Source organism: Alternaria metachromatica, assembly GCF_023757995.1.
Source record: "Alternaria metachromatica strain BMP 0045 chromosome Unknown scaffold_17, whole genome shotgun sequence".
Classification (NCBI taxonomy): Eukaryota; Fungi; Ascomycota; class Dothideomycetes; order Pleosporales; family Pleosporaceae; genus Alternaria; species Alternaria metachromatica.
This window is the reverse complement of record NW_026055508.1, coordinates 241412-263576: the sequence shown is the minus strand read 5'-3', so window position 1 is coordinate 263576 and position 22165 is coordinate 241412. Positions and strand designations below refer to the sequence as shown.

Here is a 22165-nt window from a genome sequence, read left to right as displayed (position 1 = left end):
TTCTGGTAGTGCAGCGCGGCGGCGACGTGGTCGTGTGAAGCGGTGGTGGATGAGGCGAGGCTGGCGCTGTGTAGGGAGGTGAAGGCGAGGAGTATGTCTAGCAGGTAGGTGTGTTGAAGCGCTTTGGTTACGGCGTAGTCGCGAAAGACGAGCGCGTTGCGGTGCACGGAGGTGAGGTAGGTGGTTGTGGTCCATTGGTGCATGAGGCGTAGTTCGAGGGTTCGTGTCGCATTATAGGTGGCTAGGCGGGAGGATGGGCCGCTGTAGGCATCGTAGAGGGAATGCCAGGTGTACTTGCTCGGTTCATCATGTGACTGTGGTGATGATGAGGATGAGCTTATCGTTGTCAAGGCCGTCTTCGCTATCCTTTTAGACCTAGTCGAGATACTCTGTGGTGGGTATGTGCATGGTTCCTGTCGTAGAGCACAAGCACCGCATTTAGGTGTGGCTTCGTCGCATTTGACCCGCCGTCGCTTGCACGTGTCGCATCCAGCCCGGGACTTCCTATGGAATCGTTTCACTGCCATTTCGACTGGTCCTCGGCACTCGCATATCCGATTTCCCTCCTATCGGTAGGTGTGAGTTCGTTTGTAAGCTTCCGTGAGCTTGGGGTTTTTTGTAAACGAGAACGACATGGCTTGGACGTGATGCGGGGGCGAGGCTTGTTGGTGCCTGGTGCCAAAAGGAAGCCTAACTTGGTAGGTTGACGCTAAAGATGCCGATCAAAGAGGCACTCGTTCTCGTTTACCGATCCTGCACCGGAAGAGTAACATCCGCCTTGCCGAAGTAGTTATGCTCCAGAAGGACAAGGCAGGATTACTAGCGATCACATCGCAGTGCTCCTAATGCACGCAAATCGTTTATTCGTTTTCGTTTGCCCTGATGGACCACCATCTCGCGAGGTCGGCTATGCCGCTATTGTCATCATAATGGAAAAAGCTAGGTGTTGACGAACCACCTCCCATCGCAGCTAACGAAACATGTCGTATATAAGTGATGTTGTCGCAGGCACCATCCTGCTGCACACCTTAGAGAGAGTCCTCACCTATTTCAAAATCAAATTTCTATCTCGCACGAACCGTGTCTTTTCTTGAACAAGATGTATTCGGCTTTAGGTATGTTGAGTCCGACCCATTCGACATGATCTCTGTTTCTAATAGCCCGAACAGCGCACGGATTGGCTTGTTCAAGCCTTGCACAACCTTACCTCAATGGCACGGCAATCACGAAGTTTACTGCGGAGGCCAAGACACAATGGACACCAGAAGGCTCGCCTATCCCAGCCGAACAACTCGTGCCGCTTCTTGGAGTCTCATCGTACAACATCTCCTACTGCCGTGTAGAGATGGCCTACACCCATCCAGGGCAGAACGACACAGTCAACCTCCAGATATGGCTGCCGGAGCAGTGGAACGGACGCTTCAATGGTGTGGGAGGCGGCGGCTGGCGCGCTGGTGTTTTCGATCAGAGCTTACTCCCGGCCATCATTCAGGGATATGCGGCAGCTTCCACTGACGGTGGCCACAACGCAACTGAAGTCTCCGCTCTTCCTTGGGCGCTCAAATCTCCGGGTAATGTCGATGTGGTTGCTTTGCAGAACTTCGGTTCTGTTTCTTTGAACGAGCTCTCTATATTCGGTAAGATGGTTACAGAGAGCTTCTATCCCGCTTACTCTTAGTATGTATGACCCTGACATTGCGATGTTACTCGCGGTCAACGCTTCATCGTGTGTCTGGGATAAACAGTGGCTAATAACCGACACAGCTGGACTGGGTGTTCCCAGGGCGGTAGACAAGGCATGATGCTGGCTCAACGTTACCCCGAAGCGTTTGACGGTATTATCGCCGCAGCACCCGCACTGAACATCATCCCGCTCTTGGCAAGCTTGTTCCATGCTCAAGCTGTAATGAACACGCTCGGTGAATACCCGCCCAATTGCGAGTTCGAAGCGATTAGGACCGCAGCAATTGCCGCTTGCGATGAACTGGACGGCGTCAAAGACTCGATCATATCGATCCCGGAATTGTGTACTTTCGACCCATTCACCGTTGTCGGGCAGCCCGCCAATTGCGGCAATAGCAGCTCGAATGTCATCTCCAACGCAACAGCAACTGTAGCCAACGCTACATGGTATGGTGTCTCCAACAGACGGGGAAAGAAGATCTACCCAGGATACGCGTTCGATGCACCCCTTCAGGCAACGACCGACACGGACTGTCAAGCAGCAGGTACCTGCCTCACCACCGCTGCCTGGCAACTCGGCGCAGAGTTCTTCCAGCTTTTCGTCGAGAAGAACGCTACGTTTGACTACTCCACAATTACCGCGGAGCGTCTACCGGACTACACGTACGCCGGCCAGCAGCAGTGGGATTCGATCATCAACACCAACGATGCGGATCTCTCAGATTTCAAGGAAGCAGGAGGGAAGTTGCTCACCTGGCACGGCATCGCAGATGACCTGATTCCTTCGGGTGGGTCAACACAGTATTATGACCGTGTAGCCGCGTTGGATGCCGATGTGGATGAGTACTACAGGTTGTTCCTTGCGCCTGGCCTTCACCATTGCGCAGGTGGCCCTGGTCCTGCGCCCGTCAATAATGCGCTGCAGCAACTCGTCGCTTGGGTCGAAAACGGTACAGCTCCAGACACCCTACCGGCAGTTGGAACGCAACCTGTTAATGGAACAGTGCTGTCGAGGGATCTCTGCCCTTACCCGCTTGTATCTGTTTATCAAGGTGGTGCTGCAGCTGATGCCTCATCTTATAGCTGTGTGGACGCGGAAAGCGTGTAAGGAACGCGCAGAATGTTGTACTTTTAAGCGTATCGTAAGGTAGAAGATTAGGGGGCCAGGTATGATCATCGTCAGGCAGAGATGCCTGGGTAGCTTGTTGGTGCATTATAGGACGCTTTGTATCTGTAGGCTATGAGCAGATGTACGTGAATACAGACCATGGCAAGGACTCTTGTTGCGGACAATGCAAATTCGCGATTTAGTTAATAGCGTTCCCCAACACAAACCTGATGCGTTTCGAGATCTAGCTAGTCGTTCGGAATTGAGTGTTGATGATCGCGCGAGACTGTAGGGACACCGTTTGTGGTTAATATGAATGGTGATCAGTTGGCGGAGGCTGGGACGCTACCCAAACCGGAGTGATGTCGCGAGGCATAGCCAAACATTTCATCGCTCTGTCAGAATACACGACTGTGTAGGCAAACCGTTCCCAGGCTAATGCGAGCTGGAATCCTTCGCCCCAATGATGATGTCGTTGCGACGAGAGACAGAAGGAGCAGGCCTCAGCGGCAGGCCAGCGCCCCTGCCGCGGATTCAGAGATGACCGAAATCACCGAGCCCCGAGCCGCTCCACAGAACATCGACGGTTGCCTGTCCATCTACCAGCAACCATGTTAGAATCTTTGAATGCTGTACACGACTCTTACTTCGCAGTCAAGATAACTGTGATCAACTTTCTTGCATTTGTGAGCCAAAATGGTTGAGCAACCTACCATCCAGTCAGCAGACACAGATGGCAACGGACCAGCGAAACGTCGACGAAGACCAGCACTATCATGCGTTGAATGTCGCATGCGCAAGGTGAAATGCGACCGAGGAAAACCTTGTGGTGCATGCACTAGGATAAAATCAGCGACATGCACGTTTAGACCTCCACGTCCGGGGATTCGACCGGAGAACCAAAGATCACCCGAGGATGATGCCTCTACAGGTCGCAGCAATGGCGACGACCAGAATCCGGCTCGGTCTTCTCCTCACGCACCCGGTCATTCCAGCGAGTTTGATGCAATCGTCAATCGTTGTGTGGCACCCGGGCTTCTTGGAGAATGCGACGGCCAGCCGAAACCTCTCCCCGCCGATAGACCGGCTTTTAGCTTGAACTCGCAATCGGACTCTGCGCAAGCCTCTATCATCAACGGTTTATTGGATAGGATTCAGGGCCTGGAAGAACGACTGGCGAGCGCTACTCTGAATGAGTATCCGAGAAGTAGTACATCTCAGAGACGGGAAAGCGCAAGTGATACGAGCGCTCAGTTTGTGAAGGCAAAGTACTATGGTCAGAGTCATTGGATGAATGCTATCGATCCTGTAAGTGGTGATAGCGATGGTTACATTGTCAGGGTCTTTCTATTCGAAGGAAACTTAACTGACGGATGACAGTATGACGCTCTCGGTGATACAAATACTACAACGAACCACAATACAAACAGGAAAGAGGTGTATGTAATCATCCAGTCTTTCTGTAAAGACGCAATTCTAATTGCTGAATATAGGAACAAATCGACTGAGCTGTATTCTACTGTCTCAGAGGTCAAACGAATGGCTCGCATCATCAAGGCCTCTCGCATGTCACAGCCTTCCATTTCACCAGAACTGGAGGCATGCATTCCACCGAAGGAAATCAGCAACGCACTGGTGGATTGCTATCTCCGTACATTCGAAGGCGTATTTCGCGTACTACACGTACCTTCCTTCAGGAGAGTCTACGATGCATACTGGCTCGGTACCGCGCCTGCAAAGCCGTCCATTGTTCACAAGTTCCTACTGGTATGCGCAATTGCCGTACCGTTCTACACAGGACCCGACCAGGCCAAGCTTCGCGTCTCAGCTGCGAAATGGATCCAAGCTGCAGCGGAATGGCAGTGTGCACCTCATGCAAAGTCGCGGCTCAACATGATAGGATTGCAGATACAGATATTGATTCTGATTGCACGTCAAGTATGTGGCATCGATGGCGACCATATATGGATACCCGCAGGTACGATGTTGCGGACGGCGATGCATCTCGGCTTACATCGCGACCCGTCTCACTTCCCCAAAATCAGTGTCTACCATGGCGAGATGCGACGCAGACTCTGGGCAACTGTTCTGGAAATCACCGCCCAAAGCAGCTTGGACATGGGCATGCCGCCTATGATTTCCGTGAACGACTACGACACGAAGCCACCTTCCAACATCAACGACGAAGATATGGGCAGCGGCATAGACATCCCACTCGATGTGAAGCCGGCAACCGTGTTTACGGACAGCAGTATACAGATCGCTTTTGCACAGACACTTCCTACACGGCTTGAGATCATCAGGGTAATCAACAACCTGCGCTTCGACCTATCCTACGATGACGTACTGCGTATCGGCACCAAGCTCATCAGCGTCTGTCGCGAGAAAACAATGTTCTTCAAATCAGCATTAGCAGCAGGACAAAACATCACGCCGTTCCAGATCAAGATGTCTGATACCCTAGTTCGACGCTTCGTTCTCTGCCTCCACCGCCCTTACTTTTCCAAAGCAAACGAAAACCCACGCTACCATTACTCCAGGAAGATATGCCTCGATACATCACTAGCAATCTACGCACCGGCAACTGAGCTGGCACCAGGAGAAGAAGACGATTGGACGCGCATGACGCACCGATGCGTGGGGTTCTTCAAGTCGTTCTTCCTCTACGCCATGTCAACCGTGTACTACGAACTCAACTCTCAGATCAACGAAAGACAAGAAGAATTGGCGCTATTCGCTCCCCTTGTATCTACACGACCAGTCACAACATCTTCATCTACAGGGTTGACATCCTTACCACCACAGTACCACGCCCTACGTCAAGTCCTAGAATCATCCCGACACACAGCAGTCGCCCGCGTTCAAAACGGCGAGACGAACGCAAAGGGTGTTGTCTTCATCAACTGCGCACTGGCACGCATCGACGCTTTGATAGCCGGGACCGATCCCGAAGCAGCTGTACTTGAAGCAGCGAAATTATCTACCAAAGAAATGGGTCAAATACTAGCATCAGTATACCGCGAAGAGCACGGCGAAGACATCGACCTCAGTCACTCCAGCGGCAGCTTCGCAGGAAGAGAGCATGGTCGAGGCGAAGGCGCTGATGACGTTACTGGGAAGCATCTACCTACTGGCACCGGCGCCCAAACCGGCAGCAACAATAGTATAGATTTCCCTTGTTTCGACGGCACGATGGACGGGCTGAGTATGCTGGACAGCGATCTGGGAGATGTGAATATGGGATTAGATATCGATATGAATGCGTACATGCAGGGGTTGCCCATGGATTCCGGGGATGGTTTCCACTTTGGAAGGAGTCCGGAGTGGTTTTACGATCTGGATGGGTGGGCTGCGGGTGGTAGTTTCGGCAACCCTGGATGTGGTGTTTAGGCGCATATTGGCTGCACGTCAGTCGTACCTACATTGTCTATTGTCATGCGCGCACGACCGTAGACACCAATCCTGTCTGTGGACAGCGAACCGTAAATGATGATAGAAGTGGATCAAGAACCAAGACTTCGCAAGCCATGAGACATCCGCGCCCGCACGTGGGCGCTAAAAACGGCACGCCTTGCCTTAGCGGGGTTGGTGCCAATGCCTTGGAAAGCTGCATCCTTCGCTGCAACATCTCAAACATCAATCATACCATCTCTTTAAACATCTTTAAGACTGTCGAATACGTCCATACCCGTCAAAATGTCACCCATATCGCGCATGGCGCGCCTCCTCCTCATCCTCCACTCCATCGTCAACATAGCCCTCGGCATCTACCCCTTCATCAACCCAGAAGAGTACTCCGCAATCACCGGTATGGAAGGTCCAGATAAAACGCTACAATCGATCGGTAAGTCGAGAATTAGTTTCAACGCATACCCAAACCCGGACTAACGAGATGGAAAAAGGTCTCGGCGCAGTAGCAGTAGGCTGGTACCAACTCATCTTTACCTTCCAGGGTAACCGTCGCATGATGGCTTCGACCATCCCGCTGAGATTGGGCTTCGCGGCTGTCATGTATGGGTGGGAGAGGCAGCCTGTTATGATCTACGAGTTGATTGTTGTGTGGTTTTGTTTATTGGGGGTGTTTGCTTAGATACAGAAGAGGTGGAGGGAAAGAGAAGGATGGTGGTGATGGGAAAGACGAAGGGATGGGAAGAAGTGCGAGAAGCAGCTGGATGACGATCCAGCATGATTAGGGAGTACGATCTATACGATAATCGATTCGTATGCTCGAATTACATACAAGATGCTAGCTACATCATTTACGTACACAGCCCACACCGCCCTCCATCTTCTCGGATTCTCAAACTCTCAACACCTCAACTCCACTTAACACTCCCCCCGGCCTTCCCATCCAACCCCCACCCGCCATACGTATCGACAAACCCTTCTCTGGTAAGGTACTCCTTGTGCTCCTCGCTCCTCCACGCGAGCGCAGTCCCCAACTTCCAGCTCGTATCCATCTTATCCAGCACGAGTTCCACAAGCTGGACGTTCTGCGGGTTTTGCAGCTGCGGCTTTGAGAGGATGGTGCTGAGTTCTGATAGCGTGGTTGCGCGGTGGAAGGACGACGAAGGGTCTGGGTGGCAGTAGAGGGGCAGGAGGTGCGAGTAGTTGTGGGGAACGATGTCGTTGTATGCTGTAGGCGTTGGTGGTTAGTTCGTTGTTGTCCGCGTATAAAGAAGAAGGGGAGAAAAAGAGAAAAGACTTACGTTGCCTCGCCCCCCAAATCAACCTCTCAACCGTATACCCCTCATTATTAATCACAAAAACAACCGCCTTACACTCCGCCTTGATCATCGTCCCAATCTCCTGAATCGTCAAAGCCATACTTCCATCTCCCGTCATGAGGATAGTCCGTCCCTCGCCCTTCTTGTCGAGCTCCCTCCGCGCTATATCCACACCTAGCGTCGCAGCAGTAGCAAACCCGATACTGCCATAGTAGATCTGCGTAACGAGTCTGATGTCCGCGGGGAAGTCAATGTCACATAGACCGAAATTCGAGGTTCCGGTTTCGCTGACGAGAGCGTCGCCCGGGCGGATGAAGGATTGGATGGCGGGCCAGAGTTGGGATTGCGTTAGGTGGGCTGATTTTGCGTCGAGGGGTGTGCGGGGTGGTGGGAGTTGTGGTTTGGGGATTTGGTGTTGGGGGGTTGATGGTAGGGCGGTGGTCAGCGCTTCGAGGAGGGCTTTGATGGGTGTGTTGGGGTAGGATTTGCCTTTGACCTAGGGGGTATGTCAGTAATAGACGTCAGATGAGGTATGCGAGGGACTTACAACAACGTCGTGTGAGTTGATGTGGATGGTGTTAGTCTCGTCCAACGGTCTTGAGAAACCAGCCGAGTTCGTATCAGCAGGTATGTACCCCAGAGTCACCACCAGATCTGCTTGTTTCGCTGCTTCTTTGACGCCTGGAGAACTGACTTCGCCGTTCCATACCCCGACGAAGTTCTCTTCTGTCTCATCGACAATGCCCTTGCCCATAGTTGCTGAGAAGAAAGGAACATTTAGCTTGCGGACTACCTGCGCAGCTTCCTGGACAGCGTTGAAGCGATGGACGAGAGCGTCTACCAGTACCGTTGGCTGTTTGGCTTCAGCGACTGCAGCCAGGATAGCTTTGACCGCTTCATCCCGCGCCTTCTCATCCACATGTGGCGCAAGATCAATGGGAGTTTCCAATAACCCAGCATCTACCATCTCGGCACTCAGATCCAGCGGCAGGAATATATAAACAGGCCCACTCTTGATAACACACTCCCTTAACACCCTATCAATCTCCTTCGGTGCATCTGCAACATCCCAGAGTTCTGCAGCCGCGAACCTCAGCCCCTCGCTAGCCTTGTTGTACATTTGGTGATCTGGCTTGTTCCCAATACTGTGATGGATCATCATGTTGTTCTTCTGCATGGCCCGCGTAGTTTGCCCAACAACATGGACAACTTTAACGTGTTCACTCATGCTACCTGCGATGCCGTTCAAAGCCGAAAGCTCACCCACACCATGCGTGGTCACAAGACATCCGGGCGTGTTCTTGATGCGGGCGTATCCATCGGCGGCGTAGGCGGCGTTTAGTTCGTTTTGGTTGGTGACAAAGGTCAATCCTGGCGTGAGATAGATGGAATCGAGGAACTGCAGGTTGAAGTCTCCGGGTACACCAAAGATTGTGTCGACTCCGATTTGGTGGATACGCTCCCACATGTAGCGGCCGAGGGTTATCTTGTTGTCCGCCATGGTGGGCTGTCCTCTAGCTCTTTCTCCTTTGAAGTGTTGCAGGTCTCAAGTCACTAACTGATACCTCTATATTTCACGTCTGTTAGTTGTGTTGGTCTTGTAACCCTTGCGAAGATATGGTCGCGACAAGCTTACCGCGTGCTGTGCCGAGGATTCCGAACAAGGCAGATACGTAAGCAAGGTTTGGAAGAAGAGCAGGAACAGCACGGAACATGGACGCTAAACACCATAACATTCACATGATGTTAGCATCTGTCTAGGGCGCGCGTAAGGCGTATGACAACCGCGGTTCGGTTGGCGACGGTTAGCGGAGTAGTACAGTGCGGGGAGATCGGCTCAACATCGGAATGATATCGGAAACAGATAGCTGCGATTAGAACATGACAACTAGAGCTTCAAACGGAAACCACCTTGTAAACGATGCTGAAGTTCCTTGATAGCTTGAACCTCTACCGATCACGCGCTTTCTTCTGTCGTCCCCGCAACGGAGTGCTTCTTTGCATCCTCGAAGCTCGCCATCTTGAAATCGTACGGCAGCTCAAAGTCTGCCTTCGGATCTCCCTCAAAAGGATTAAAATCTACAAGAAGGGAATCTTTGACCGCAAAAACGGCATCGTCGTCGATGTACTTGCTCGTTCGGTCGAAGATCTGAGTAACAATAGGTTTGTAGCCCGGCGCTGTGAGCTAAGATAAGTTAGCACATCAGGCTGCACGTTCGTCATAGGCTTCACATACCAGGAAGTGTATATGTGCCGGCCGCATTGGATGCCTATCCAGCGCTTGCAACACTTTGCCTGCTGGTCCATCGAAAGGTATGGGGTAAGGTACTGGCCTCAAGCAGTAGAAGCTATACTTGCCGTCCTTGCCCGTCGTGAACCTACCTCTGAGATTCATCTCTGGCTGGTCTGGGTCTTGTTGTTCGTATAAGCCATTCGGCGCCGTATGCCATACGTCCACCACCGCGCCCTCGATAGGCTGCCCGGTTCTAAAGTCCGTGACGATGCCGTGCATCAATGTTCGATCGCCTTGCTCATTTATCTCTTTGGAGACGATGCAGGAGCCCATGGGCAGTTTCGGGGCATCATGGCGGTAGAAGGGGCCTAGGATGGCAGTCGCGGTGGGTTCGTCGGCGGCAGTAGAGGCGAGCTTGTACGTGATCTCGTCGACGAGCGATTCGAGGCCGAGGATGTCGCAGAGTAGTTGACCTTCGTTGCGTTTGGCGTCTGACATGCGACCTGCTGCATTCATCTGCCCATCGTTTAGTATGCTGAGTTATATCTCACAATATCAAACATGGAAAGCTCTCTGACGTACCAACTCAACTCCTGTCATCCACTCATCGACTGTGAGTTCATTCTCCCTCGCAAAGTCATGGAGATGCCGTATTAATCCCGCTGTGAGCTGTCTGACCCTGGGTGTAGCTTTTGGTCCCGTCGCATTGATTACCGCCTGAGTGAAATTCGGATTGAACTTGTGATCCTGGCTATCCGATACCGCGGAAGGGTGGTGAGCTTGTGAAGCTTGTGTTTCTTCCGGCATGACGTCTTTCCCCACGAGATCCTGAAGATGCAGTAAAGTATATCAAATGACAGAGCTATATTCCCTCTATGCAATTGCGATTAGACCTAAAGTACTGCGCAGTAAGTATGATTCGGATGTTAGCAAACAGCGAACGATTAGCAGTACGATCGAGATCCGACAGCCGGCAGCATGTCGGCCAGTCAAGCACACCAGCGCAAGGCGCATAACTTCAGGGTTCGCCGTTGGCTTGTACTTTCGTACCACATAGCACAGTGGGGCTGTGGAGCGAAGGTGTGTATGGCGTCGATGGTAGACGCAGACGGAAGCTGTTGTCGGTGCGGCTTTCCGACGAAGGTGCGCCTTCCGAGACTGGGATCCTCGGGGCTTGGCCAATGGAAGAGTGACGGGTAGTAAGCATATACGACGACTGTCGTAGGTGTGGTAACACAATCGCGCAGGCTATTGTGACCATGGACGCCTAATTTTCATGTGATGAGTTTTGTATTAAGAAGATTGAGCCAGATCAATGATGACCGTTTTGATCGCAGTAAATGCTACAGTATTGCACTAGCAACTCGAGCTATGCAAAAGACCCAAACGCCTAAAATATGTCTCGATAATGCTAAAAGACGTTCAATCACTGTCATCATCAACCCTGGCGCGCTTGGCTGATCTGCCCTCCGGCTCTTGGATGCCGTAACGCTTCTCTCCTGTCTTCTCGCCCTTTTCACCACGAACTTCGTCAATCATCTGGTTGATGTTGAACGGATCGTCAGTATCCTTCTCGAATTGAACTGGTCCGTCCCGGGCTTCTTGCAGATCCGCACCCTTGAAGCCCTCCTTGGCCTTTCCAAGGACTTCGAACTTGCTCGACTTGGTGATCCGGTCGTAGGTCTGCCCTTCGTCCTCTCCGTCATCCTGCTGTACACTCGGGCGATAGATGCTACTGATAGCATCCTGAGCTGCGAAGAGAGGCTTGTCGTAGTGGTTGTCCTCGTTGAAGCCAGCGTTGAATCCGCTGGACTGGTTGAACAGCCGCGAGTCGTACATGGACTCTCCGCTCTGTGTCGGCTTTGCCAGACCGAGTGCGACCTTTTCAGAAATATCACGATTCTGCTCCCGAGCCAGCATCTGGATCTTGCGCTCGGTACCCATCCGCGACTGACGGAGTTCGCGTTGGAAGTCTTCGCGCCTCTCCTTGCGAGCGTCCATTCGCTTCCGCACTGCCTCTTCTTCTGAATCAGTGTCCGATTCGCTTTGTGACCGTCTTCGGGAGGTGTTGGCGCGCTGTTCTCGTGCCTCTTTCGCCAGGTTTCGCAGGTGCTCCTCCTTTTGTAGCTTCTCCTTCTCCGCTAATCTTTGCTGCATAATCGCACGCTGCTTGACCTCCTCTCGTGCATGTCTGTCGGCTGCCTGCAACGCTTCGCCGAATTGAGCAAACTTGTCGTTGATCGTGATGTCCTGCAACCCCCGACCATCGGCTGCTAGACGTTTGTCTAGTGGCACTGTGTATCCCTTGGGGTTCTTCCAGTTACTGATTGGGGGTGGGATCTTCCAAAGTTCTTGGTCTTCGGCGGTCAGCTTTCGCGGCGGCGAGTGGAGGACGGGTGGGGGAGGCGAGGGTGGTCCGCGAGGAATGCGCTTGTGCTTGAACTTGGGCGGCTCCATGGGATCAATCTGTCTTTGTTGAATCTTGATGATGCGCGTCTGGCCCTGGGCTTGACCATGCTGAGCCGTGGGTGTATATCTGACGAAAGTCGGCTCGTCGTTCTTTCTACCCTGTACGTTCTTGGGCCGTTGCGCGGCAGTCTGCCCTTGAACCAGTGCCATGAGGGCCTGTTCAGTCTTCTCCTTGGTTGCTTGGACAACCTCCGCAGAAGGACGCGACAAGTCCAGCTCGCCAGCGTCTGCCTGTTGGCGCAGAGGAATGAGGTCCTTGAAGCTGGCCTGCACAATCCTCGAATCGCCGTGTCCGCGTCGCGCAATCTCATCGTACTTGGTCTTGCCCTCGCCGTCGACTCTCCTCACGAGCGCGTTGGATGTGGATGGTTGGCCCTTCTTTCCCATGTCGAGCGGGTACTGCGCGACGAGTACTTCCGGAAATGCGCCTCCATCGCCAAAGTCTGGTGATGTCAGTGGTTCTCCCGTGTGTCTTCCATACGTGTTTTGCTTACCTTCAGGCGCGCGGGGCCTCCAGTGCTGCCTCTGGCCATAGGGCGGCGGGCCCTTCTTCGCGACTACTTGCGCTTCATATTGCTCTGCGGTTAGCACGCGCGTGCTGTTGGTGAGCTCCTCCTCTTCGCCCGAGTATTTCGGCTTTGGCAGCGACTTGGATAGAGCTGCAACGGACATGGTCGGTGTAGGCGCGAGGGCAGATCGCGATGCTATGAGGGTTGGGTATCGCGGTTGGCACTGGTGGTGGTGATGATGTTGCTGGGCAAGATTTCATCAGACCCTCGGCGCTTGGTTCAGCCACCGCCGAGGTCACGTGCGTGTGGCTGCCTCCAACCCGTGGACACAGCACGTCTACTTCTACTCTGTTCCCTTTACAATGCAACAGCCAATCAATGATGCGAAGCGCGCAATTCCGATTGTAATTATGTAGCTTTCACTATCGATATAGAATGTGAGCCACCGAACCTTGTATTGCGCGCGAGATTACAATATCTGCTACAGGAGTGAGGATGTCTGGCCTTAATCTTCACGACTCAGGCGCCGGTGAATCTTACCTGCGACTGACATGGGTAAAAGTCCCGTCCGTCGCTGCTACTCGCTTACAACCTGCCGTTGACCAGGATGGCGAATGCAGGAACAGAGTCAGTCAGCACAATGTTTTTGCAGTCACAATCGTGATCTGTTATCTCGACGGGAGCCCTGGCGAAGCTTGGAAGCGGTTCCTGCTAAGGGCCAAGCGGCGGTGTGCGTTCACCGGACGAAATGAGAGCCAGCATGCTTTTTGGGCCAGACACGCACAATGGCGAGGTAATAATCGCGCAGGCAAAGGTCAGCTTGCAGGGAAAGTTAGTCGGGTAGAGGCGTCTTTGACACGCTGGTAGTCGAGAGAGGCGAGCGAGTGATGTGCGATATAGGGTGCGATATAGGTTAAGGGCAGAGCACGGCTAGTCGCTGCACATCATGCCGTTGCTAAGAGACGGTTTCGAAGGCGGCCATTCGTTCCAGAAAGGACTGTGACATCTCGTGCAGAGTGGCCCGGGACCCTAGACGCAAACGGCCAAGGTCAAGATGCTAGGGATCCCCAGCGTCGCAGCATCAACCTCTGAACTTTGAAGAGTGAATTGGCAATATTCAACGGCTCGCGCGCGGACTGTGGGTCGCAAAAGCAGCCATGACGGGCTGAGTATTCTGAAACGTTGTCCGTCATCCCTGTCTGGTGTGCCAGCGCAGGCCTGCAGCTATGCCGACCCATTCTCGGAAATCGTCTGGAGGAGCACCACAACACACCACCACCCAGCGGCGCAACTCTTTGTCGCAGAGCACGCCCCCGAGCAAGCCCACCCACGCCCGCACCAACACGGCCCCAGAGCCGCCCACGCTGTTGCGCCTGCCGTCTGTCAGCGCCTCGTCCGCCCGCCGTCCCCCAGCCTCGCACAGCGGCCATGGCATAGACAACTCGCGCGGCCCTCCCGTCACCCTCGTCACTCGCAGCCGCAGCTCGCAGAACCCCACCGACTTTGCCTATGCGCAGCAGCAGTTCCTCCAGTCCGGCCTGGTATCCCCCACTAGCTCCCACCCAGGCACCTCCCCCAGCGAAGCCCCGCGACCACCACAACAAACAAGCGCTGTAGACCCGGCCACCCGCCCCCGACCCCACCCCCGACGAGCCTCGACCAGCAGTGCGAGGCCCCCGCCGCGACGAATGGCGAGCTCCACCGACGAGTCGTCCGAGTACGACTCTGGCCCCCGCAGCCGCATGGAGGACTACCACGCGGCGCATAGCGGACGGGGAGCGCCTGCGCCCGCGACGCCAGGAACAGACGGCGAGAAGGAGGACCTGTTCCTGAACATCGCCGCCGACAGTGCGCCCAAGCCGCCGCGCCCAGAGAACCCGACAGCGCGCGACCGATTGAAGGTGAGCACCAATGGAGCTACGGTATGCGCATGGATGGTAGCTAACGACCCAGTCACGAGTCGCCCGCGTCAACAACCGGCAGTCGCTCCCCTCGGCCCTGCAGTCGCCCTCGCCCGTCCAGGTCCAGTCGAGCTTAGTCACACCAACCACCAGCAGGATACCCTCCAGCGCTGCCCTCGAAGCCAGGTCCAGCGGTATACGCCGGTCATCGCTCCTGCCCACCCCCTCCAGATACGAGCGGTCACCGAACTCACCTGCGCCCGAAGCCATACGGACCCGCGACCTCAACCACAAAGCCTCCTTCAGCTCCACCCGACGCGACTCTGAGCTCTCACCGCGCGACTTCCTCGCCCAGTTCTCAAACTCAACGAGACGGGGATCTCAGCCTGAGGTACACCAAACCCCGCCCAGTCGCACCCCGGTCCACCCCTACAGGCCGTCGAACCTGTCACACGAGCCGCGCACGCCGCAGGTGGAGACATCGTTTGAGGCTGGTTCGCGCGCCGACGGTACCGAGTCACATGGCTCTACAGGGCCGGCCGCGTCTGTATGGGACGAGCTGGACGAGCTCAAGTCCAGGATACGGAAGATCGAGATGGGCGGCAAGATACCCTCGACATCGGGTGCCATTGTAAACCAAGCATCGGCTGAGCGCCCGCGGACGGCCAACACCTCAGCCACGACAGTCTCTTCTTCACCCAATCAGCAGCGAAAGTCGAATCCGTCGCCTGCCGAGTCGACAGTCGGCACTCATACCCCCAACAACAACAAAACTCATCCTCTGTTGCGCGAAGCTCTCGGTAAAGCTAGACAGTACGTCTCCCCAACTGTCTACCGCAACCTGGAAGCGACTGCAACCGAAGCACTTGCGCTGGCAGAGATGAGCGGCAGTGCAGGGCCGCAGGGCACACTCCATTCTGCTAGCTCCATCATCAACGGCTCTGTCGTCTCAGACCGCCAGGTTCGTCGCAAAGCCGACAACCTCTGTCGCAGTCTCACCGAGCTCTGCATTGCTCTGTGCGACACCAAGACCGGTCTTGCCAGTCCAGCCTTCCGATCCAACACAGCCACACTATCACGTCGGCCGAGTGTACAGATCAATGGCGATTCACCGACTATCCGACAGAGCATCGAACCCGAAAGCAACACGTTATCTGGTGTCAGTCCTAGTAGAGCCATGTCACGCATCGAGGCTCGGAGAACCAGCATGCTTATCGATGACTCCGGCCGCAGCCAAAGAGGTGGCAGCCAGGAACCTTACGACGATAGACACACTCCGTCACGCATGCAACGAGCAGGCACCAGTCTCCACCAGACACGCAACAGTGTGGACGAAGAAGACGAAGATCCAATTTTCCGTGCGCCTTCCCGTGCGATGACCTCCATCGACTTTAGAGCCCGTCACGGTGGTCAGTCAGATCAAAAACGGTTCACCGGTGGCAGACAGTACACCTCCCGCGAACCAATGCCTGATCTACAGCCATCACCCGCTCTTCAAACCACCGCCAGTCTCCGCCGGCCTAGTGTTTCAAGTAGTACGCCCTCCAACGAGCATAGTTTGTTGTTCCGGGAAAACCAAAGCCGCTACGGTCACAACCTAGGCCGTGAAGGCTCACCAGCCAACTACGAGAAGACCCTGACGGGAGGACTACGACCAAGAGCACAATTGAGCGTCGCTCGAAACCCAAACAACAGACACTCAGTCGGTGGTGTTTCCGACATCGGGCGCAGCGTAAGCCTGGGGAGACGTTTGAGGGGAACAAGTATCGGAGAGTGAGCAAAGCAAAGCTCTCGCATTTCTTTGAGCTTGCGTTAATGTTTGACGTCACCCTCATAGTATGCCCAGTCTCCTCTTTGGTCCACGCGCAATGACCCCGCGACTCTCATATTTGAGACCGGATTCGCCATGGGCACACCAACAGAGGCGCACCATAGAACACCGAGTCAGTACAGAGATATAGGGACAGACGCGCACGGAGACATGTCAGAAGGAGTATCTGCTTTATTCAGCCTTGCAAGGCTAAGAAGTCTGTGCGATTTACCACGAAGGAGTTTCTACCAAGCATTGTGAGAGAAAGAGCGTTCTCACGACTTTGCATATTTTGCCATCAAAAGGGGCTAACTACGGAGCATTTTTTTATCAGCGTTTCTTGCACGTAAGGGGACAAGCGTGTGGGCGCAGGATCGATTCACCGTCAGCATCTCATGATCTCTTTGTCTTTTTTTCCGTTTGCCGTTTTCGTTAGTTCCATATACCAACACCAGATCGTGTTTTTCCTTGCTACTTCTTCTTTCTCTTCAAAACGTGAGTGTTGAAACTTCGTGTACATATATCAAAACCGCCTTTTCCTCTGTGAATATATATATCAGTTACGAACCCCTTTTGTGCATCTATGAAATGAAGGCTGACACAGTGCTCAAGGTTACGGCTTTCACCATCGCAGACCGGACTCTAGGAACGATACGCAATGCCCACACTTTCACTGATTCGGCGCGTCTGGAATGGCCAGGCTTCTGCGACCTGGAGTCCTTTTGGGTGAATCCCACAAGTATAATGAAGAAGGTCTGCTGCTGGCTACGAATCGGACTCTCGCAGCATTGTTCATTGCTGGCTGTTAACTGGACGAGCCGTCGCTTGTCGGTAATACTGACCATTCACAAAGGCCTTGTAGTTAATTGCAAGATATATGTGGGCTGTTCTCCCATATTCTTTGGACGACCCACACCTGAACCCATGCAACCATGGAACGAACGTGCCCTACACACGGAAATGTCTATATCGCATGGTATTCATTTGAGTTCAGGACCCCTTCTTCTGTTCACCGCTGACTTCACCTTATCTGAATGCCCTGGCATCCCTGAATCCGTGCTGTGAAACAATCACGCTCTTTGCGCTGGAGCAAACAGTGTTTAAGAGCGCACCGACCCACATTCACCTTCCATGGACCTTTTCTGCTGTGGCCTTATGACGCAGCGCCGCTCGCGCCGTTCCTCGATTTCTTCTACTGCGACGCTCGACCACGACACCACCCCAGTAACTACGCCTTTTTGTCAGCCCGCAACTCGCAATCCGCACACGACCGACACAGACTTACACTCGCCTTTGGATTCAACTGCAGCAAACTCGCCATCAAGCGCATCCACCACCGCTTTAGCGCCTGAGCCAGCAGTGTTTGTCAATTCGCAGGCCTTCGCAAACGCCCCCATTACGCGAATCCCCACCACTTTCAAGCGCACACACTCCCCATCGCCAAGTCGTAGCCTTCCGCTCAGGAAACAACACTGCGGCGCCGTTGCGATGTCAGACGAAATATCCGAAGAGCGCGCGCCTGCCCAGGTGGTCGCGCAGGCCGCGCCTACCGCATCGGACGAGGCGGACACACTGACAGACTCACCATCCACAGTACGGGCAGAAACTGTCAGATCCTCATCACCAGCCGAGCCGGAACCTCTTTGTTCCAATGTGGTGACTGCATCTGACGGCGATGCTAACTCTCATTCAAGCATAGGCTCACCTGCGGTCGACGTCATACCACAGACCGAGACGCAAGGTCTGGTATCCTCGCCGCCACACAGCGATGAGACTATGGCTTCACAATCTCAGGACAATGCGCCTGACTCTGTGCAGTCACCAGAGGAAGAGCACGTCGATAACAACCACTCTCCTACCCCGCGCTCAGATCAAGACCACGCCGGCAAAATGGCCACGACGCCGCCAGTCACACCGCCACACACGCCTTCCATGGACGAAGAACCCCAGTCTCCAAGTTCATCGGTATCGTCAGATTGGTGGACTGAATTAGGTGTTCCGCCGCCACCACCGAAACGCAAGGCAGTCATGTCGCCTGATCGAGCGGTCTCTTTTACAGACATATCTGAATCACTCGCTAAGCGCAAAATGCGACGCAAAATTTTCTCGAAGACACGAGGGTTGATAAAATATCAAGCGGCCAAGATATTTGTCATCTCTTCTCGCGGTGTTCAACGTGAGAATCTGCCCACGAGGCAAACAAGACCCCCTCTGTTGAAGCGCCGCTATAGCGTCGATGTGAATACTACCACCGAATGGGAGCAAGAGACAAATCACTGGGAATTTGCATTATCTCAGGTAAACAGTCACCAGAAACCTGTCTTTAGTGGGCACTTCACTGACGTTGCAAAGACATTTGACATCCCTGAGCTACCACACAAGGAGGTGGATCCGCTACCCGCTCTTACACATTGGGTGCAACTTCCTCATCCTGCCCGACATACTGCTTTCGCCTCGGTCTTCTTTGGTCAGCCTACCCACAACGAAGGAGTGTTCCTTGAGCTGGGTGATGTGACCATACATAACGACTCCTTCAACTATATTGGCGCTACCAACAGTCGGATATATGGTGCGGAAGTATGGATGCGTGACGAGAGTCTAGACATGGCTCTTGAAGTGCTTCGCCGCGAATACGACGGCGACGCTCACAAAATCGGCATCGCCAACTCCACCGTGGCCCAGATCTGCTACTTCGCCCAAATGTCAGGATATACTGCGGAATACGAACAGTATAGGTTACGTTACGCCGACAAGAATTGGATCTTCATCGTCATCAACGATGGCATCGGCGGTGTCGAAAACGATGGCCACAGTGGATTACACTGGTCTCTCGCCATTCTGGATCGGATTTCCAAGAAATGCTATTATATTGATTCGCTGTTTGTCAGACTGGGATTCTATCAAGACTTAGGCCGGGATGTGTCTATGGGAATGCTCCATATTCTTGATGAAGACCCAGAGGATTGGAGGTACCTCCCACAATGGAACAGTCCCGATCAAAACAACAACAACAGGTTCAAAGAAGATGGAGGTGCATGCGGACCATTTGTATACAAAATGTGTCAAATTTCCATGGATGCAATCACGCGCCGTCATCTGGCAGGGCTGGAGACCTGCGACCTTGAACTCAAGCGCTGGTTTCCTGAACAGTTCGAGTCAGAGTTCCATTCGGAGCAGGTTCGCTATGAGATCCAGAGCAAAATCGCTCGCTGGGCACACAGAGAGTGGTCTTCAAGACTGGCGAATGACTGGGACTACGCGCTTATCCAGGGCACAGACGCCGTCCTAGATGACGGACCAGTCGTCGCATTCGAGGCCCCGGCCCCGGCTTCCAGATCACATCACTCGGGACGGAATGTCCCCAGCGGTAGCAGCTCCCGATCCCCCATCATCCTGGACGACGACGATGGGAACTACGCTGTCCACGGCAACAGGAGGGATAGCCTGGACAGCAACGTTGCGTCCGCGGGTGGTGATACGTCAGTCGTCGACCTGGGTGAGGACTCTGATAGTACCTGGATGGTGTCAGACGACGACATGAACCTGGATGACGACGACGAGGAGACCGCTGAGGTCGTCCTCGATGGCTAAATCTAGGTTGACGACTACCCTGTCCATGGGAAGGAGAGGAGCACCTAGGCATAGTGAGGCGCGGAGGCGACATTGGCTTGGGTTTCTTTTGATAAGGGCGTTAAGTAGGCTTGTCATTGTCAAGATACCCCTTCAGTTGTAGCGAAGGAGTTTTGGTTTTTGCATAGTCTTGTTTCGCGAGAAAAATGTACTCTAAAACCAACAAAAAAAAAAGGCTGTGAAGCCTGAACAAAACTTCCGTTCTGCAATATCGTGATAACCCCTTAGATGAAATTGCTGGCCTCGACATCGCACCTGCCTCCCATCACCCATCAAACCTACCCAAAGCATCCATCACGTGCAACGTCATTTCCGTACTAGCGCAATCCCCACGCGCATCGCCATCGCAATCCAGCATCGGCATTGCCAACATTCCCCAACAACCTGTTTTTCTTTCCGCCCAACCACTCCCACATGCATCTCCCAACCACCGCAGATCCAAGAATTGCGGCTGAACTCGCCATCGCAATATCGGTTGCGCGAAACGGGTGGCGGTGGCAAAAAATGCACAACACCGCACTCAAGCGAGCCGAGGTGCGGCGATATGGTGGAAAACCGGGGTTGGAGGCGATGTCGTGCTGCGGATGTACCTGTCTATCTCTTGTCGCATCACTAGAGGGAACTAAGACCCTAGAGGCCGGGACATTTGTTGATCACCGGCGAATAGTGAGAAAAAGCAAATACTGTGCTCTCCTTTGCGGTACGCGGTACGAAGAGTTTGGGAAATGGGCGAGGCCAGGCCCCTCGAACGTGACATGATGGGGAATGACGTAACCGCGTGATAGCGATTGCTGGACTAACTCCACCAAACCTTCTTTCCCACGGCTCTTTTGCAGTGCATGATGACAGGAAGGTTTTTGGGTGGGTGTGCTGGGGTTAGCTTGGATCGTGGGTAGTTGGGCATTGTTTTGCCTGTTTGGCGTGTGTACCTGATCGATCACACGATAACTCACTACCTACCACGATCACTACTGCTACTACTACTGTTGCTAACTAGCACATGTGTGTGCATGAGCCTACCTACGTATGTCGGCACGGCGCAAAACGCGTATAGTCTGTATATCGGATACGCATAATCAGACGCCGAAGCTGCCGGCTGGCGATGTGTTGATCCACGCGGGTGACTTGACGAATCAGGGGAGTTATGCGGAGTTGAAGAGGACGGTCGAGTGGCTTGAGCGGCAGGAGTTTGAGGCGAAGATTGTGGTTGCTGGTAATGGATGCCCTTGGTCTTGTTCAAGAGGTACAGATGTAATGGAGAAGAGAAGTGCTGATGAGATGGGACAGGGAATCACGACATTACGCTCGATCCTCCGTTCTTTCGAGAAAACGAAGAGTCGTGGAAATGGCCTGCGCCTCAAGACACAGAAGCGTGTAGAAGACTGTTGACGGAATCCAAGTCCATCGTCTACCTTGAAAATGACTATACGGAGATACGATTGAAAGAACGGGGAACGTGCTTTACCATCTTTGGGAGTCCTTGTACGCCCAAACAGCAACTTGCGAGTTGGGCTTTTCAGTACAAACCCAGCGAAGCAGAAGAAGTGTGGAAAAATATTCCAAATGAAGTGGATATCGTAGTTACGCATACACCGCCCAAGGGGCGATGCGATGGAGTAGTAGCAGCAACAAGCGGACAGAAAGACAGAATAAGGGAAGGATGCCCAGCGTTGTTAAGAAGATTAGAGCAAGTCAGGCCGATGTTGAACATCTGCGGCCACATACACAACGGACGAGGCGTGGAGACGATACAATGGAGAGAAAGACATGCATTACTACATCACCAACCCACGCCCATGGATATCGGTACCCTAGTACCAAGCGTGCAGTTCTGGAACGACCCAGGAGCCTCCAACAAGAAACTTTCTCTAGTTGATTTGACGACGGGCATGCAGGTGAGAAGAGGGCGTGGTTCGGGCTGCGACCACCATGCGAGCTTGACACGTCAATTGCAGCCTGACTCGCGAGGGGACCGTCTGGAAGGCCAGCCTGATGCAATGTCTGCACCGGATCAGACAGGGCGTCAGCCCCCGTCCGGTGGTGGTGAGAAGCTTATCCCGACGGCACCAGCGAGCCTCACTGATGTTGCCCTGCG

General features: G+C 53.7%; 8 protein-coding genes across 8 annotated transcripts; 5 read left to right on the top strand and 3 right to left on the bottom strand.

Annotated features, from left to right (window-relative positions):
• Positions 1–1345: 1345 nt before the first annotated feature.
• Positions 1346–2791, top strand: J4E83_007097 (uncharacterized protein; the record flags this gene model as incomplete). The annotated part of the gene is made up of 2 exons (XM_049334003.1): positions 1346–1645; positions 1784–2791. 2 exons carry the CDS (start codon positions 1346–1348, stop codon positions 2789–2791), a joined length of 1308 nt encoding a protein of 435 aa, XP_049186814.1.
• Positions 2792–3487: 696 nt separating this feature from the next.
• On the top strand, positions 3488–6181 carry J4E83_007096 (uncharacterized protein; the record flags this gene model as incomplete). Its single annotated transcript, XM_049334002.1, has 2 exons — positions 3488–4099; positions 4172–6181. The coding sequence occupies 2 exons, from the start codon at positions 3488–3490 to the stop codon at positions 6179–6181; spliced, it is 2622 nt and encodes an 873-aa protein (XP_049186813.1).
• Positions 6182–6487: 306 nt separating this feature from the next.
• J4E83_007095 (uncharacterized protein) lies at positions 6488–6881 on the top strand (the record flags this gene model as incomplete). The annotated part of the gene is made up of 2 exons (XM_049334001.1): positions 6488–6635; positions 6694–6881. The coding sequence occupies 2 exons, from the start codon at positions 6488–6490 to the stop codon at positions 6879–6881; spliced, it is 336 nt and encodes a 111-aa protein (XP_049186812.1).
• A 226-nt stretch (positions 6882–7107) lies between these two features.
• On the bottom strand, positions 7108–9019 carry J4E83_007094 (uncharacterized protein; the record flags this gene model as incomplete). The annotated part of the gene is made up of 3 exons (XM_049334000.1): positions 7108–7427; positions 7573–8014; positions 8066–9019. 3 exons carry the CDS (start codon positions 9017–9019, stop codon positions 7108–7110), a joined length of 1716 nt encoding a protein of 571 aa, XP_049186811.1.
• A 456-nt stretch (positions 9020–9475) lies between these two features.
• J4E83_007093 (uncharacterized protein) lies at positions 9476–10558 on the bottom strand (the record flags this gene model as incomplete). The annotated part of the gene is made up of 3 exons (XM_049333999.1): positions 9476–9703; positions 9755–10267; positions 10334–10558. The coding sequence occupies 3 exons, from the start codon at positions 10556–10558 to the stop codon at positions 9476–9478; spliced, it is 966 nt and encodes a 321-aa protein (XP_049186810.1).
• A 615-nt stretch (positions 10559–11173) lies between these two features.
• PRP45 (mRNA splicing protein) lies at positions 11174–12892 on the bottom strand (the record flags this gene model as incomplete). Its single annotated transcript, XM_049333998.1, has 2 exons — positions 11174–12663; positions 12715–12892. 2 exons carry the CDS (start codon positions 12890–12892, stop codon positions 11174–11176), a joined length of 1668 nt encoding a protein of 555 aa, XP_049186809.1.
• Positions 12893–14417: 1525 nt separating this feature from the next.
• Positions 14418–16407, top strand: J4E83_007091 (uncharacterized protein; the record flags this gene model as incomplete). The annotated part of the gene is made up of 2 exons (XM_049333997.1): positions 14418–14630; positions 14869–16407. The coding sequence occupies 2 exons, from the start codon at positions 14418–14420 to the stop codon at positions 16405–16407; spliced, it is 1752 nt and encodes a 583-aa protein (XP_049186808.1).
• A 1521-nt stretch (positions 16408–17928) lies between these two features.
• On the top strand, positions 17929–20031 carry J4E83_007090 (uncharacterized protein; the record flags this gene model as incomplete). Its single annotated transcript, XM_049333996.1, has 1 exon — positions 17929–20031. One exon carries the CDS (start codon positions 17929–17931, stop codon positions 20029–20031), a length of 2103 nt encoding a protein of 700 aa, XP_049186807.1.
• Positions 20032–22165: the final 2134 nt, after the last annotated feature.